General features: G+C 43.1%; 1 protein-coding gene across 1 annotated transcript in view; it reads left to right on the top strand.

Moving 5' to 3' along the window:
- Positions 1 to 17,872, top strand: part of HECW1 (HECT, C2 and WW domain containing E3 ubiquitin protein ligase 1) — a 301,389-nt gene that overhangs the window by 199,259 nt on the left and 84,258 nt on the right. Inside the window, 4 exon segments of the mRNA XM_048510455.1 lie at positions 9,580 to 9,722; positions 11,177 to 11,277; positions 13,918 to 15,120; positions 15,123 to 15,317. Of these exon segments, the coding sequence (XP_048366412.1) occupies positions 9,580 to 9,722; positions 11,177 to 11,277; positions 13,918 to 15,120; positions 15,123 to 15,317 (1,642 nt within the window).

Genomic DNA, 17,872 nt, shown 5'->3' with positions numbered 1-17,872 from the left:
AGTACTAAACCAGAAGCACTGAGAGGGATGAGATGAGGACTCCTGGCTGTTGCACTTCAAGAAACCCTCCATGAACTTACTGAGTACAGGATAGACAGAGTGAGCTTCAGCTGCAGCTTGTGGCAGAAGAATGGTCCCCTGCGGTATATCAGCAGAGGGTGGAGTCAGTGGAAATTTTTAGCCTTTGATGCAGAAGCTGCCTTGAGAGATAGAGTTCCCAGAAGAGAGCAAGTGAGGGCAGAAGTGAAATTGCTTATTGCGTTGCTGGGAGATTAAGCTCAGTTATTAGGTGAACTTCTACACTTGGGGAAGAGGCTACCTAAAGAATTTAAAACTGAGGCACCAAGCTAGGATTTGGAAAATCACGAGATCCAATTGAAGGAGAGAAGAACTGAGGGAGCTTTCCCTTAAGGAGGAAGGAGGAGAGCTCTGTTGCTTTTATGGCTAAAACAGGTTAGGAAACTCCTATAGTTCAATAGCTGTGTTATAGAGCTGCAAAGGTTCAGTCCATAGAAGGACTTTTGCAGCATTGATAGCAAGAGAGCAATTTTGCTTTCTTTACCACTCCGAAAAGAGAATCTCAGCTCTTGTTTCAAGCTCAAGAGAACTTCTACCCATTTATCTCGAGAAGCAACAGCGAGAATTGAGATGGCCGATCTCATAAAAAGCAAGGAAAGAAAACCAACACGTTTTGTATCAGGAGAGAGAGAATTCGTTTAAAAACCAACCCACAGAATATTGAGTTTAAATTTGGGTAATGCTGGAGAAAAAAGTTTGCTTCAGAGAAAGACTTTCTTTGCAAGGCTCCAGTAAAACTGTTTGGGATCCTATACACCAACAAGGGAATATAATCTACTTTTTTATGTGGAGAGGGGTCACTTCTAAATCACAATGGCTACCGTAAAGAAATAAGAGAAACAAGAGTGCAACATGTTGGAAATAGTCGGGTTTTGGTGCAAAATATAGAGATTGGGAGGAGGAGTAATGATTCACCAGGTAGTTCTGCTTTGTTCCAGTGAAGGAGAAGAGGCAGTCACCGTGGTGATGAAGAAGAACTCTACTAAGTCCTAGAGGAAACTCTGCATGTTATCGATAGCTAAGAGATATGCTGGTGATAGGGAACTTATTAAATCCACTGTGAACAAGAACCAAGAGTGAGAATGGGAGAGTTACAGCTGGTTACAGTGTAAATAGTGTGATATCTGAGGAACCAAGAGACAGTGGGTTGGAGATCTCAGGGCTATAAGCAGAATTGCTTAGGGGAAGTTGTGGGTGGAAGAGTTCTGTGGGCAGGGCAGATATACAGGTTCTATCAACAGAAAGTTGTTAAAGCAAAATAGTCATCAGTTAAATTTGTGGAAGGATGCTAGGTTTACCCCATATAGAAGGACCCCTATGTAACTTAGATTTTAGTAACTGATTCATATCAGGACTCCCAAAATTAGAAAGAAAAGGACATATATGCCATTGTACACTGTGATGTTTCTGATATACTTTTATAATTTGGAACCCAGATGTGTCGTACTCAATCCTAGACAAATGAGCATGAGTAGTTACTTCTTTGTAGGTCAAAGGCTCAAAACAAGCACTCGAGAAAAGAGAGGAAACAGAGAGGCTCAAAGGGAGATTAGAAGATGTACATGAAAGAAGTTTCCAACTAAGATTCCGTAAAGCTGAAGAAAAAACTTAAGCTCAAATATAGGTATGAAAAGAAAAAAATTAGGGTGGAGGTGGAGTTGACAGCTGGAGTTAACTAAGTCACAATTGGAGGGAAAAGAAAGATGGAGTCATTAAAGCTAACTCCTAGTCCCAGCTATAGAGTTTAAGAACTTTCCATTTTGAGGATAAAGAAAATGTATGTCACTTAGGAAAGGTCTAGGCAGTTCAAAACTAGACAAAAGATCATGTACTACTTTAAAAGAGTTATGTGAAAGGCAGAGTTTGCTTCTGGAGAAGCAGTATCTAAAGAAAATCCTGAGAGATTTATGGCAATCTGAAACATTGTACTGCTAAAAAATGGAGGCAGGGCTTTTCACAGGAGAAGGGGAAAAGTAACCCTTAGCACAGTTAAAATAATTCCCAAGAAAGTACAGGGAAGAAGATTTTAGAACTGGCTCTTAAAATCTATTGGCTGGACAATGCCTAGGAATAAGAAGGACTACCGCGGAAAGAATTCAAAGGCAGTTTTGGCCCAGGGTTGGCTAAAAGCAGTTAAAGGGATTTTTGCAAGACATATGATGTATATCTTGGAGTTGGGCACGCTTACTGATAGAATCTAGGTGCTTAATTTCTGATCCCTACCCAGTAATTGTAAGAACCCTTTGCAAAAGGAGTCAGTTTGGACATCTTTAGGTCCTTACCTAAAAGTGGTCTTCGTGGAAAACAGTATATTGTAGTTATAGTTGATTATGCAAAGCAGATTTCCTTTGTGCCTTTTTGTGTAGAGAGAGCATTACATCTGTGTACAAGTGGCACAAGGTCCTTAATGGAATTATTGTCCAACATGAGCTGGGTAATTACTAATGACTGATCAAGCCCCTAATTTGAAGTCAAAGCACAGGTATTAGAAAATTTTCTGTATGTGAGTTAGCTGAGGAGTTCAGCATGCCCTGTAGTGAGTGCTTTCAACCCTCAGCTCAAATGGTTTAGTGGAGAGGGCCATTCAAGAACCTCCGGACAGTTTAATTATTTGAAGTCTTATTTACTAAAGCATTCAAATTCATGCAGGATCAAAAGTTACCATATTTGGCGCTTTGCTCTCAAGTGATTCAGTCCAAGAAAGCTCTAGGGATTTAGTCCAAATCAGTTATTGTTTGGTAGTAGAGATATCAAGAGGAGTCCCTTTAGGCTTAGCTAGGGGAAAGAGCAAATTAGGAAGGCTTTACTTGTGGCAACAACTCTTGTCCCAAGGATGTAAATGCATATTTCTATACAGGCTGCAAAAGAACTCTTGCAGGAAGCTAAGGACAGCTGCAGAAAAGAGAGAATTTGAAGCAAAAGACTCCATAAAAACCAAAAGACCTTACTTTGATGTTAAAAGGCTAGACTCACTTGGCTTGCAAGTGGGTAGCCAAAGCTTTGTACTATCCCAGTGGATACAAGCCTATTAAAGTTGGATGTAGTAGGAAGGGACCTTTATGTGATAATACAGGTTTTACCCAAGCTGGCAATTATATAATTCAAGAAGATGATGGGCAGAGGGAGCTGTGCATGCAGATAGAGTTTGAAACCGATGTTGTGAGAGATCTTGTAATTGTGGCTTTTCCAATTACAAGTTGTACACTAACTTAGATGAGTTTATGGAATGGAATTTATGAGGAGTGTGATGTAAGGTAAAGTTAGATTTCCAAGATGGTTTTATCAGGAAGGACAATGTAAGCAAGTTAGACATTTGTTAAAGGACTTTGAATTGTTGTTTACTAGACAGCCCAGTTTGACTACACTGATTTCCCACCACATTGTACAATGGAAGTGTCGCGACCTAATAAAAACCACACCATACCCTATTAACAATGCAGTGATGAAAGAAGCTTGTGGAGAAAAGGAGGAGTTAAACAAATCTTTAGGAAGTGGGATATTATTGAGCCTAGTAACAGTGCATAGGGAGCACCCATAGTACTAGTAGAAAAGCAAATTAATACAGGTGACCCTCCTGAATTCCAGACTGTGTGCTTAGACTTTAGAAAGGTTAATCTAATGACAACTCTTCCAGTCCTTATCCCACACCCAGTTTGGAGGAATTGGTGGAAAGATTAGCTAGTACTAAGTTTATAAGCACCTTGGACTGTTCAAAGGGTATTGGCAAATTCCACCTTCTAAAGAAGCCTCTGAGAGAAAACAGCTGTATGGGCTTGGGAAAACTTTCAATTTAAGAGAATGCCTTTTGGAGTTCATAGACTTCCAAAAAACCTTCCAGAGGTTGATTATTAAAAGGTTACACAAGTTTAAGTGTACCTTTTTAGTTTATCAAGGATGATATAGCCATCATGTCTGATTCCTAGAGGGAGACCCATTTTGAAACATATCTGAATGGTTTTGAAGGGTTTAAAAGGGAGGCTGGGAGTTTAACTTTTAGGACTTAAATGAGGTGTCAGACTTTGGATGGAAGGAGGTAGTATACCTTGAGTCACTGTAGCAAATAGCAGTCCAAATTAAGCCTCTTGGAAGCTAAAGGTTTGCCAGTATTAAAATTGGCCTATTCCAGCCACAAAAAAGGATCTTCGGTGCTTTTAGGATTAGTTGGTTTTAGAAAGTTCATACCTCAACTAAGTGAACTAAGCTGCACCATTATCGGGCTGCTTATGTAAAGGCTCCATTTAAAGTTGTTTGGGCGATAGATGTCAAACTACTTTTGGCCAGGGGTAAAAAGGGCTGTTATAAAATGCTCAGTATTAGTTGCTCCTGATTTTAACAAACCATTTGGAAGTGTATACTGATTAGCCAGACGAGGTTTAGGTGCTACAGTGGTTCCAGAAGACCAATTGAGTGCATCCAATGGTTTCCTTGGTAGAAGCTGTACCTGAGATGTGCATACTCAGCATTCGAGGAAGGAATGCCTCGCCATTTTTTGTGAGCCAGATAAAAAAAATTGCGTATACCTAATGGGGTCTAAGTTTTATTGTAAGATCCCAATACATAATCCTTTGTACCTTTTTGGGCAAGATGAAAGCAGCAATGCTCGTATTTTTGGGATGGTCCTTGGCCCTACAAGATTATGAATTTGAGATTAGGCATGTAAAGGGTAAAGGACAATGTGTACTGATGCACTAAAATTAAGTCAGGGTACTGGTTAATTATATATAATTGCCTGTGATATGATTGGATCTAGCAGGGGGCTTTTAGGACATTTTAGCCCCTAAATTTCGAAGCTGAAAGGGCATGTAGAGAGTTCAGGAACATTCTAGAGAAATTATCCAGTTGGAGGGATGTGGCTCAGAACACAGGGAAGAGGGCAGTTAGGAGTGAGGTTTTAACTGAAGGGAAGCCCAGTTCGTTTTCCTGGGGTTTTTTTTTTTCTTACTGTTAATTCGATTAGAGGACAACTTGTAAGTTGCCTGTTATATGTAATAAACTACAAAAGAAGAAGTTTCTATAGTGTATTGAATCAATAAGCAATTCAAATTATAGAAGGGACTGTGGAGTCTTCCTTGACAGGGCCTTTCCCCACTTACCATAAGCCCCACGCTACTTGAGGAGAGTAGCGCGGGGTTCCTCCTCCTTCCCCACGGCAGGGGCGGCCACAGCTTGTACAGCCCCGACGCTGCCGCTGTCGCATCCCCTTAGCGCGCGGCATCCCAGGCGCTCTTCCTGAACAAGCCTTTTAGCGATGCCTGCACAGAAGCAGGGTTATGCGGAGCGCCTGGTAGCCTGGGATGCAGCAGCTAGGGAGAGCAGCATAGGGGGATGGAAGGGAGTGGGGAAAGGCCCTGGGTTCTGACGTAGAATGTGGGACCAATCAGAGGGAGAGCGATTCATGCCTTTTGACTTCCAGTTTGATTAGGAAGGTTCGTTGACCTTTACCTAATCTGTCTGCTGAGCATAGCATAATACTGTGGGTGGCAGTTGCGTAGATATAATGGGGACATCTGGGGACAAACACCCTGGGCACCCCTGGTGAGTCATGTGGGGGGGTGGAAAATTGCCCCCCACACTTCTGGTAAGTGGGTGCGGGGGCGTAGCTACCATGGGATATGGGGGGTGGGGATGGGGGGTGTTACTACCAAGGGGGGTGGGGAGGAGGGGAAAGGTGCATAGCTACCACAGGGGGTGGGGGGGCGGGGAGGAATTTTGCCCTGCTATGCCTCTGGTGGGTGGGGTCAGTTGTGATTGCTAACTCATGTTATTAACTTGATAGTGCAAGGACACCATTGGCTTAGCTGCTTTGACATCACAGAGGGCCTGAGCAGATTTGAACTAGGCAGCTGCATCCTTCTGAAAATGTGTATAGTATTGTCTGACACTGTGTTGCTGCAGATCTCAGTAGAAGAGATGGCACTGCTGTTGTGTGATTGAGCATGGCACGAGATCTGGAAGGAGCACATGTTTGGTGTCACAGCATTCCCTGCAGACATGGAAAATGAGCTATTAGGGATCAGGATTCAACATAGGGAGACATTCCGCGATTTCAACTCACTGTTATTGTATTATCTCTGTCACTACTGAAATATAATTTTATATAATTATGTTATGGTTAACTATAATTTCATATAGGAAATGAAGCCTTAATTCTTCCAAAATCTTTACCCTCTTGTGTATATCATTTAAGTATCCCCCATTACTGCAGAGCTTTTCAATTTGTGAGTCTGAATATTATATTCTTCATGGTTTTAAGGAAGATTTTTGGAAAGGCCTTTTACTGATAGAATTTGTTGCTGTGCCTTAAGATCAATACATCTTTCCTTGTTCTGCTTGGATTCTGTTTTTTTTTAAAAAAAACAAGAACATTAAGGAATATTATACCAAGCCAATTATAACTTGTAAACTTTGTTTTATTTGCTTAGAGATAACGATCCTAAGATTCCTTCGGTGGTAGCAAAATTTGCTTCAGTCTTTTAATCCCTTACATTAAAAAAAGATTAATAAGAATTTTCTGCTGCTCAAGATTTTTAATCAGTGAACTGATTAAAGGGAAAGGAAAGGGAGCCTTATGTGACGAATGCACTTATCCTGCATTCAGTTTACAGGGTGGAGTCTGCCCTGAAAGAGTTAAGCCCTGGCCAGCCCTGATTGGCCAGAGAGAACAAATGCAGGTACTATAAATAGAGTCAGCGAGAGTGCTGAGGGGTTCTTTTTGGTCTTTTTGGCTTTTTGGCTCTGTCTGTGAGCTTTTGTGCCTTCAGGTACGTTTTGTGGCAGAGTGAGGAGATTCCGCCAAGATCTCTCACTGCTGTTGTTTGTTAATAGCTGAGGAAGCTATTAAGACATCTGAAACCCTGAGTCTGGAGGAGAGTGACCATCACTCAGGTGTTTTGAGAAGAAAACCTCTGACAAGTCTAAAAGTCTATCACCCTCCACAGATTAACACCCAGTCTTAGGGGAGGAGGCCCAGTCCTGTAGCAGAGAGGTCAAATTTGGGATTATTAGAGAGGGAGGCTGTTATGCCAGAACCCACGAGAGAGCGTGGGCACGGAGTGTTTTGTTTTAGTGGTTAAATTTTAATGGACTAGAGTCTGTCAACAGAGAGTGTAAAACCTCTACAAAAGTATCTTTTCTAGAACATCTTTCACTGAAGAAAAGTCTTACTAAAGAGACACCTCTGAGTGTCTAGTGCGTTTTCAAAAAACTTAAGTGAAGTGCCATTAACATCTCTGCAGGCATTTCAAGCTCACAAAACAAATTAAATTCTAGAAACCAACAAAGCGTAAATCCTCTCAAGTTACCTGAGGAAACTCTTTTTTAAGCCAGAAATAAATGTTTTAAGTTTTTGTTCAGTTAAATCCGTTCCAGTCTCTATTTTTGTCTGTGTCTGTGTTCCCTTTTAAGAGTGGTGACCACTTCATCAGTTTGTGTGGGCTATAGTAAAATATATTTTGGTGCCAGCGAAGAAAATCAAGCTAATTATTAAGAAGGTTCCTAAAACACCTGACAGGAATCCTTCCTATAGAGCAGAATATAACCCCTTACCTTACACCTTAATTCTAGCTATGTCTTGGACTGAGTATCCTACATCATCATATTCTCACCTTGTAGTAAGTCCCATGGGGACTTACGTCTGAATAAATATGTATAGGATTGGGCTTTGCATTTTAAAGAGAGAAGTTACAACAATTTAGGATGGATGGACCATGGCAGCAGTCTTTAGGGGCCATCTGTGTGTGAGCTCTAAGACAGAGCCTGGAGTTTAAAATAAAATGCAACAAAATGAAATCTTGCGTCCCCCCTGTTTTTGACCATTATCACCTCAGCTTTTGTAACTACCATGAACAGAGAGATTATCCCCATAATATGAGCAGTTTCCATTCACATGGAGGTACAAGATACCAAGAGTGGTGCCATCAGGTGATCGTTTTCTGGCTATCGACACAGCAGTAGCCCTCTTCCTTCTGCGCACGCTCCCCAAAACCTTAATTAAAAGGTTTGTGTCTGCCCTCTTTCAAGAGACTGTGCAATCTGGTCCTTAGTTTTGAGCTTGATTAAAAAACAAAGCCTGTGGCACCAAGTTCATGCATTTCTATAGATGTTCTGTAAATGCCTTCACTTTGAGTTTGTGCAGCTGAAATTGTTTCCATATACCAAAGATCTGAACCTGAACAATTCTCACTGTTTTTTCTTGAAGGGTTGGGCTAAAATTGGTTATCTTTGATTTTAGAATCAGTTCTCTTTTTGAAGCATTTGGTTGGACTATGGCCAGTGGTGGGATCCAAAAATTTTCATAACAGGTTCCAATGGTGGTGGGATTCAAACAGTGGCGTAGCGCCAATGGGATTGGGCGGGGCACGATGGGGGTGTAGCCGGGCAATTCTGAGGGAGGGGCACTCCTGGGCGGGGCTGTTCCCTTTTACTTGGCTATTACTGTAGCGATTTTTGTTAAGGGCAAAAGCTATCGGCTGCAGAAAAGAGACAAGTTTGGGATTGTCTGCCAATTCCCATCTCGCTCTGAAATGAAGGTAAATGTGTGGGGGTGGGTGCCGAGGGGTGGGGGGTAGGGGTGGAGTGGGGTGCCATGGGGGGAAGGGGGGCCGCAGGGGGCCCTGGGGGCGATTTTGCATTTCCCACTTGACAAGATTTGTTGTACCCAGGGTCAGAGATTACCCCCTTGTCTTTAGTGCAGTTAATCATTAACAACCGGTTCTCCGAACTGAGAAAATTTTAATAACCGGTTCTACCGAATAGGTGCAAATAGGCTGCATCCCACCTCTGACTATGGTCCCTTCCACGCATGCAGAATAGTGCACTTTCAATCCACTTTCACTATTGTTTGCAAGTGGATTATGCTATTCCGCACAGCAAAATCCATCTGCAAAGTGCACTGAAAGTGGATTGAAAGTGCACTATTCTGCACGTGTGGAAGGGGCCTCAGTTAGGGAATTGCAACCTGTAACTCCAAAGCCAAATGTTGCTCAACCTGGAACAATGTCTGGCTCTTTAAAAAAAACAACAGCGGAATCTTTACATGTATATTGGAGGGGTTAGTTAAAATAGCCTATGTATGAAAGGAATGGCAGAAGAAAAATCTTACGATGCCATACAGAAAGAGAAATGATATAGCCATTAACCCAAGTGCAAATTGTGTACACATGTATGTTAGTGCAGTCAACCACCAGTATTTGGGCTGCAGAAACTGGATTATTGACCCATATGTCAATTAGCAGTAATGTTACCGTGTACATTTTCAGCTAGGCAAATAGGGTCTCTTATATCAGCCCGTTGTTGATCTCTTGCTGGAAATTTGACATAGCTTGGCTCTTTCATTATAAAAGGTTGTTGACCTCCAGACTACGTGGCTTATTGTTTTTATTTACATGGGGCTATATGAAGGGGCTGTGTGGAGGTACTGGGTCATATGCCCTCCGTGGTAGGCTTAAAGCTGACCCAACAGAGCTATAACCAGTTTTCCTTCCTGTGTTCTTTCTCTGACAGCTCTTCAGCTTTGTTTCCCTGCCCACCGACGTCCTGGAAATAGAGGTTAAAGACAAGTTTGCAAAGAGTCGGCCAATCATTAAGCGTTTCTTGGGGAAGCTTTCTATGCCGGTCCAGCGGCTGCTGGAGAGAATTGCCATTGGGTAAATCTGTAGGGGCGTGGCCTTGTGTTCTTTAAGTGTCACTTCCATGACAAAAGGAGAGTGACACTCACTACTGAACTGACACAGTGTTGTTGTGGAGAGGGGTTTTTTTAGTGGGGAGGGAGAATGGGCAAGGGAGAATGTCGGGAGAATGTTACATTGAAGTTGATTTTATTGCCTTGATCGTATTGTGCTGAACCTACCGATCCACAGTTACACAGATTTTAATACAAATTAAACATTTAGATAGGAACAGATAAGAACATAAGAACAAGCCAGCTGGATCTGACCGGAGTCCATCTAGTCCAGCTCTCTGCTACTCGCAGTGGCCCACCAGGTGCCTTTGGGAGCTCACATGCAGGATGTGAAAGCAATGGCCTTCTGCGGCTGTTGCTCCCGAGCACCTGGACTGTTAAGGAATTTGCAATCTCAGATCAAAGAGGATCAAGATTGGTAGCCATAAATCGACTTCTCCTCCATAAATCTGTCCAAGCCCCTTTTAAAGCTATCCAGGTTAGTGGCCATCACCACCTCCTGTGGCAGCATATTCCCAAACACTCAATCTGCGTTGGCGTGGAAGAAGTGTTTCCTTTTATTAGTCCTAATTCTTCCCCCCAGCATTTTCAATGAATGCCCCCTGGTTCTAGTATTGTGAGAAAGAGAGAAAAATGTCTCTCTGTCAACATTTTCTACCCCATGCATAATTTTATAGACTTCAATCATATCCCCCCTCAGACGTCTCCGCTCCAAACTAAAGAGTCCCAAACGCTGCACCCTCTCCTCATAAGGAAGGTGCTCCAGTCCCTCAATCATCCTTGTTGCCCTAGATGTTGGCAAACATGAACATACACAAATACAGTATAAGCAACCACTGGGATATCATCTCTAAGATGGAGCCTACGGTTTGAATGATACCTGAGAGGATACCGGGCGGGGGGGGCGCCCAGGGCAGGCGTGGCTCCAGGCACCATCCCTCCCCCCCCCCCAACTGCTTGGCGTCAACTTGGCGTCAACACCTCTGCTTGGCGTCAACTGTAGAATTGCATCATGGTTTTTCAGACAACTCTGCAGACCTGTGGGTTTTTTTACAGAATCCTTTTCATACTGATTAAATAATTCCTGAATATCTACCATGGAAAGCCTACTACATTGTAGGGAATTCTGGTACATCAGTATACATTTCATATATATAGATCACTGGCTCATTCTCTTGCACCTCATTGTTAACCTGTGTGAACTTAATGCGCAGTCTACAATACACCAAGACATCCCCAGGGAAGTGCGTCCACAATTACTATCTTCATGTTGAGGTACCTCTGAAAAGCCAAGGGAATCACAGTACGCTGAACACTATTACACTACTAGAATGAATCATTCTGATAAATAGGATGATTAATTAATTTGCTGCTGTAATAAATCAAATGATTATAAATATACCAATTGATGTTTTACAGGGACAGGGTTGTCAGCTACACTTTGGGGCGCAGGTTGCCAACAGATCACGTCAGTGGGCAGCTGCAGTTTCGATTTGAGATCACGTCTTCCATTCATCCAGGTATGGACTTTGTGCCACAGAATGCTTGAAGTGATGGACTTCCCTGGGGTACTTTTCCATTTGCAGTTGCCCCTGTGTGAAGAAGTGTCTTGTCTCACTGGTAGTGTTTTACAAATGAGAATAGTTTCCAAGTTCTCTGTTTGCTACATGGAATGGCATCCTTCTTTAATTAAAAGAGCCAACATGGTGCAGTGACTGAGAACGGTAGAGTCTAATCTGGGGAACTGGGTTTGATTCCCCATTCCTCCACATGAGCAGCGGATTCTTATCTGGTGAACTGGATTTGTTTCCATGCTCTTCCACATGAAGCCTGCCGGGTCATCTTGGACTAGTCACAGTTCTCTCAGAACTCTCTCAACCCCACCTACCTCACAAGGTTGTGGGGAGAGGAAGAGAAGGAGGTTTGTAAGCTGCTTTCTCAACCTTATGATTGCAGAGTATGAATCCAAATTCTTCTTATCTTCCAAAGCACTGTTCGTGTACAGTCAAACCTCGGTCTTCGTTGCCTTCGGAGATCGACAGTTTCAGTCTTTGCTGGTCGCCCCCAACCGTTTGGTAGCCTCGGAGATTGGCGCTCGCCTCAGCTTCCAAGGCGACTTTTGAATATCTCGAATTATTACGTTTAAATTAGCATGTACAAACGGCAGTACCTCGAATTACATTATTTTTAGTTTACGCTGCCCATTACCATGGTTTAAGCGAAAAACCAAGGTTCCACTGTACTAAATATTTTGGCTTGGTGAATTAAAAGTCATACTCAGCTTCTGTTCATGATGCCAGCAGGTTCTCTGTTCATAATGCCAGCAGGTCTCGGACCTTTGAGAATTACAGAGCAAACCTATATAGAGCAGCAGTGGCATAGTGGTTAGGAGCAGGTGCATTCTAATCCGGAGGAACTGGGTTTGATTCCCTTCTTCCACTTGAGCTGTGGAGGCTTATCTGGGGAATTCAGATTAGCCTGTGCACTCCAACACATGCCAGCTGGGTGACCTTGGGCTAGTCACAGTTCTTCTGAGTTCTCTCAGCCCCACCTACTTCACAGGGTGTTTGTTGTGAGAGGGGAAGGGAAAGGAGTTTGAGTCTCCTATAAGAGAGAAGGGGAGGATATAAATCCAATTCTTCTTCTTCTTCTTCTTCTTCTTCTTCTTCTTCTTCTTCTTCTTCTTCTTCTTCTTCTTCTTCTTCTTTCTTATGTCGTTGAAAATCAGTGAAGTAACTCTGTATAGGATAGCACTGAGGGTGTTGTTTAGAGAGCCATCGTAAGTGGGTGAACTTGGAAATAAGTCTGCATGTTTCTCAGTGGGGGTTAATCCAAGGAAAATATATTTAGAGCTACAGCCTATTGAGTACAGTGTATAGGTCGGTCCAGGGAGATTTCTGCTTGAATCTTGGGTTAGTAATGAGCTCCTTTGGTGGCCCTGAGAAAGTAAATAACACTCATCCACCCAGTCTACCTCTAAGGGTAGCTTTAAAGGGGCTTGGACAGATTTATGGAGGAGAAGTCGATCTGTGGCTACCAATCTTGGTCCTCTTTAATCTGAGATTGCAAATGCCTTAGCAGACCAGGTGCTCAGGAACAGCAGCAGCCGCAGCAGAAGATGGAGCTGCTTCCGAGATCCACCGTAGCCAGGCTCCCAAGGGCGCCTAGCTTGAGGAGCCACTGCCAACAGCAGGGTACTGAGGCCTAGATGGACTCTAGTCCACAGTCAACTGAGCTCTTTCTCATGTTCTTACGTTCTTAAGGGTATTCTCACAACACAGAACACCCCTGAGATCTTTGGAAGAAGGATCAGCTGATAATCCGATGCTCTAAAAGAACCTATGGTTGGAAGACCGAATCTATAGAAATATAGCACAGAAGGGAGAGAGAGAAAACTAAAAAGAGAACGACTAAGAACAGTTAATTTTTGTTGAGGGAGGGGAGGAAAATCTGCAGGTCGAACAGTTCCATCCATTTCAAAACAAGATGCCCCTGCATAAATTACCAAAACACCAGTCAACGAGATTCTACTCTAAGAGTGCAGGATATGACTGTTGAAAAATACAATATTACAACCCAGCATCAATATAGGCATGTAACTGTTATCACAAGATGTATGTTCATAATATATGCATAGAATATATGCAAGATCTCCTGTTCCATGCTCCTGGTACCAAAATGGCTGCTTTACCCATCATTTGTTCTTTGCAGAGCAAGCAGACCTTCTCAACATATTTCATCCCTGGGGGCCATAGATTCACTTTAAAAAAACTTATACATTTAAGCTTGGCTTTAAGAACTTTGTATTAAATCAGGCAGTATTGTAAACTAGGCTATCAACTGAGTCTTAATAGAAGTGACATTTTGAAGCTTCAAAACGACCTGATTCAAATGAAGTTTGGGGTTTAAATTATGAAATTTGATGTTTTAAAAAGTTGGGCTGGGGGCTTTTGAAATAATTGCTTTTTATCAGCCCTCTTTCAGGAGGCTGCATGACCTGGTCCTTAGTTTGGAGCGTAGCTAAATCAGGAAGCTTTTTTCATTTTGCTCTTATATATCTCTATAGATCTTTCTTGATAACACGTTATCATGTTACCTAAACCCAGGTTTCAGCAAACAGATGTGTCTACCTCTGTAACCTCTTGCCTTCTTGCTTCCAGCAGATGACGAAGAGGTCTCGATCACTGCCGATCCGGAGTCCATTGAATTCCAGGAAAGCCCCATGCATAACTGGGGTGAGGAATCCCTTGGTGAAGAGCCTCCCGTAGCCAGCACAGTGAGCTCAGAAAGCTCAGCTCCAGAGAAGCTAAATGGATGCCCAGTGATCTGCATCAATGTTGATGGCTCTGGTGTTGGGGATCTCACTCAGAACAGCCTTTTAAAAGAAGAGCTAGCAGGAAACGGGGAGATTGAGGCAGTGCCAGGAGGCGCGGTTGATCCCGAGGAATCTGTCCCCGGAGAAATGATGCCTTCCCTAAGTGCTGTGGAACTTACCGAGCAACTGTCTCTGCTGGCGTGCACGCCCCCTGAATCTGAAGTTAGGGAAAACAATAAAGTCAATTCCGTGACACAGGGAGACAGTGACTTGTTAACCTGCATAGAAACTCTATCTATTGATGAGGTGACTGGAGACATGCAAGCCATTAAGGATCAGGAGAAGAGCCAAGATGATGGGGCCTCAGCCCAAGAGGAGCAGGAGGAGGAAGAAGGAGAGCAGAACAAGCTGCAGCTAAGAACAGCGGTGAAAAGGAAAAACCGGCCATGTTCCTTGCCAGTGTCTGAGCTTGAGACGGTGATAGCCTCCGCTTGTGGAGAGCCCGAGACTCCTCGAACCCACTATATCCGGATCCACAATCTCCTGCATAGTTTGCCTTCTGCCCAGATGAGCAGTGATGGAGAAGGGGAGGAGGATCAGGGCAGCGTCGAGAACGATGAAGAATTGACAGTCAGGGAGGTGTCAGAAAAGGATGTGGTTAGTGAAACGGAAACCATGCTGGCAGAACCGCCCGTGGAAGACGACGCTGAAGAGAACTTTGTTCGGGGGACTGTGCCTCGGAGCACTTCCATTGAACACCCTACGGCACCGGCCGAACCTCTTCTGGGCCGGCGAGAAGGCCCCAGGACCGAAAGTGAAAGCGGGCAGAGCTGACCAGGCTTGGCGGAAATCTGAAATGTGCCAATGACTGCGTCCTGCTACAGCCCGTCCTGCTACAGCACTTCCTGTTACAGCACCTCGTGCTACAGCACTTCCTGTTACAGCACTTCCGGTCCGGAGAGTACCAACCGGTTCTCAAGCCATACCCGGTTCTCCTCTCATGGAGCAGAGTCTGAGGGATTTCCTGAAAGCTTGGAATGCTTTTCTTCTGGGACGATGAAGAGGAGGAGAACAGCGCTTTTGAGTCAGTCCCAGACTCGGTCCAAAGCCCTGAGTTTGACAGGGAACAAGTGGACGGCTCCGCCCACTGGCCTGAGGAACTGGTAGCTCGTGGAATGAATCTGCAGAGAACGGCAGAAAGCGTAGAGTCTCCCGTAGCAGGTCCCAGCAACAGAAGAGAAGGTTAGATTTGGAGAAGCAATACCTTAACTATCTCTCATAGGCATTACAGATGATCAAAGCCTTTTTCTTGGAGGAGCGTTCACTTTCATTTGGGGACCTAAAACCCTAGGGAAGAAAAACAGCTAAACACTAAGCTATTTTAGGAAGGATTTATGGTCAGTATAAGAGTTGAGGTGTGATGTCTGAAAGATACTTTGGTGCTGCTTTTGCGTAATACAAAAAGGAGAGAATGAGCTCCCCCACACATCACTGGGTATTAAGCATCAGCAGAGACACAGATGTAGGTTGTCACTTTCCAAACCAGACACTTGTTATTCTTTATTTAAGCCACCAAAAGTTGTAGGAGACAAAGTAGCTCCTCCCCATCCCTCCCGATATCGGTTGTCCACATCCTTTCATCACTTATGTGTTGCACCTGGAATTTGTTCATCACTAAATGAATACAGGCAGAGAGGGGTGGAAGCAGTGGATGCCCTTAGCTCCCTTACCTCAGAGGATCGGGAGATTCAAAAGTATGTACTCGCTGACAGGTCAAAATGAGAATCCACCAGACTGCCCCTGTTGTTTCTCTGGGCCTTTCTTCCTGATTGCATATACGGCCACATTCCATTTCATCTTGAATGTGTGTGTTTGTGTTTGAGGGATAGCAGGAGGGGGTCGTGTAAAGGGCTACCTTCTCGCCTGGTGCACTGTGAGGTTGTCTCTCAGTAAGACTTTGTGTGTGCCATCGTGACTCTCCTTTCTTTGTAATGGGAAGTCTCATCTTTTTAGCTATTGAAAATAATATCGATAGCATGACTCTGCCTGTGTATCAATAGGTGGCGACATATTTATTGAGCAATTTAATGGCTTCATTTGGCACATTAAGCCTAACCTGTATCATTGTGGAGAATGATACTATCTGCTAATTAGGGAGAAGAATGCTGTTCTTATTCCTGGCCTTCCCTTCCTCCTCTCCCTCTCCTCCATCAGTCTAATTTCACCAGTAGCTAAATTACCTCAGCATAGAGACTTGAAGGAACTTTCTGGAACTCCTTTTTATCTTAATTTTCCTGTAGGGGAAGGTGTTCTTTGGTTGATTTTGAGTCTGCTTTTTGGAATATGAGGTAAAAATAGAAAGAGTAAATAGTGATTTCAAAAAAAACTGGTTTCCATTTTTGTTAGTCAAGAGAGACAGCGTAACATTATCTCCACAGGTTTTCATCCATAAATGTGTAAGTGTTGATTCTCATCAGATATTGTTCATGCATGTTGTCCCAAACTTCCTGGATATGTGCCGGCTGGACACTGGTTATGTATGAAACGGTCAATCACAAATGTGAGCAACATCCTCATGGCGGCAGCAGGAAACTGAAGAGCAACTGGATAATCCCAAATGCTGCCTACTGTTGGAAACGGACTTCTAGACTAGGTAGATATTGATCTACTCCAGCAGAGGAATTCCTGTGTCCTTACATGCTTCGTGAGCTCAGAAACAGCGGCTAGCTAAGCCTGTGGTCAGTTTGTTTACTGGTAATACTTGCTAATGTTACAATGTGCCCAGGAAAATTTGAGACCGTTCCATGTATGAAGATGTCTTTCCAAATCCTTCCTGAACCCATCTGTGGCTCCTTCCCCATGCCAGCATTAATCCAACTTTCTGAAAATTAACACTGGCATTTGGAGGGACCACAGCGTGGGATCCTCTCATGTGGGACAGGGTGGTCTAACATTACACTAGAGGAACAGGAAGGAGCTATGCTCTAGCTCCTACACCACCCAGGTAAGACAAGAGCCCAATCCAATTCACTTACACAAGGGAAAGTAACTTAACAGTGCAGTGTTAGGCAGAGCTATTCCCGTCTGAGTTTTGTTGACTTAGAGTGGCATAATTCTGTATAGGATTGCATTGTAGGTAAATAAATAACAGGGAAGAAGATTATTAGTGGTGTAATTAGTAAATTTAAGAAATGGGTATTATTTGGGACAGAATGTGAACTCAGCTTTAAACCGCTTTAGAATAAACTTTAAACTTTTTTCAGCATGTAAAAAAATGTGGCATATCCATATTGTCATCAATGGCATTTGCTTGAGACATTCCTTTTTGTGGTTGTGATATTGTCAAAAATGGTAGAACCATAGATACAATTAGAAAAAAAAATTCAGGTCAATATTTTGGCAATGCATTTAAAATTACTTTTATCGGTGATTAAAAGCTAATGTTTGATTTGTGTTAGAGAGTGAATCACAGTTCTTTGGATATTTTTTTGTATTTAAAAACCTTTTCAAAAGGAAAGATCAGAGCATTGTTTCAAATGAAGAAGGTCTCTGGTTCAGTTCTGAGCATCTCTAGAATCTGAGGGAGGTGTTGAAAAAGACCTTTTGTCTGCCTAAGACCTTGCTGCTATTCGGACCGATACTTTAAATCGGTGTAAAATAGTTTGCTCTGTTCACCAACGTGTGAGTAATTTGGTTGAAATCAATTAGTAGTTTGATTACTGATCTCGGTACTGCAGATTCAGTGCAGTAGACTAAATAAAAGGTTCCTCCTCAAAGAATGTAATAAGTTAGAAACCCAC

The sequence above is a fragment of the Sphaerodactylus townsendi genome, linkage group LG11 (assembly GCF_021028975.2).
Source record: "Sphaerodactylus townsendi isolate TG3544 linkage group LG11, MPM_Stown_v2.3, whole genome shotgun sequence".
Taxonomy (NCBI): domain Eukaryota; kingdom Metazoa; phylum Chordata; class Lepidosauria; order Squamata; family Sphaerodactylidae; genus Sphaerodactylus; species Sphaerodactylus townsendi.
Note: the sequence above shows the minus strand (reverse complement) of the source record. Positions and strands in the feature narration are given on the sequence as shown.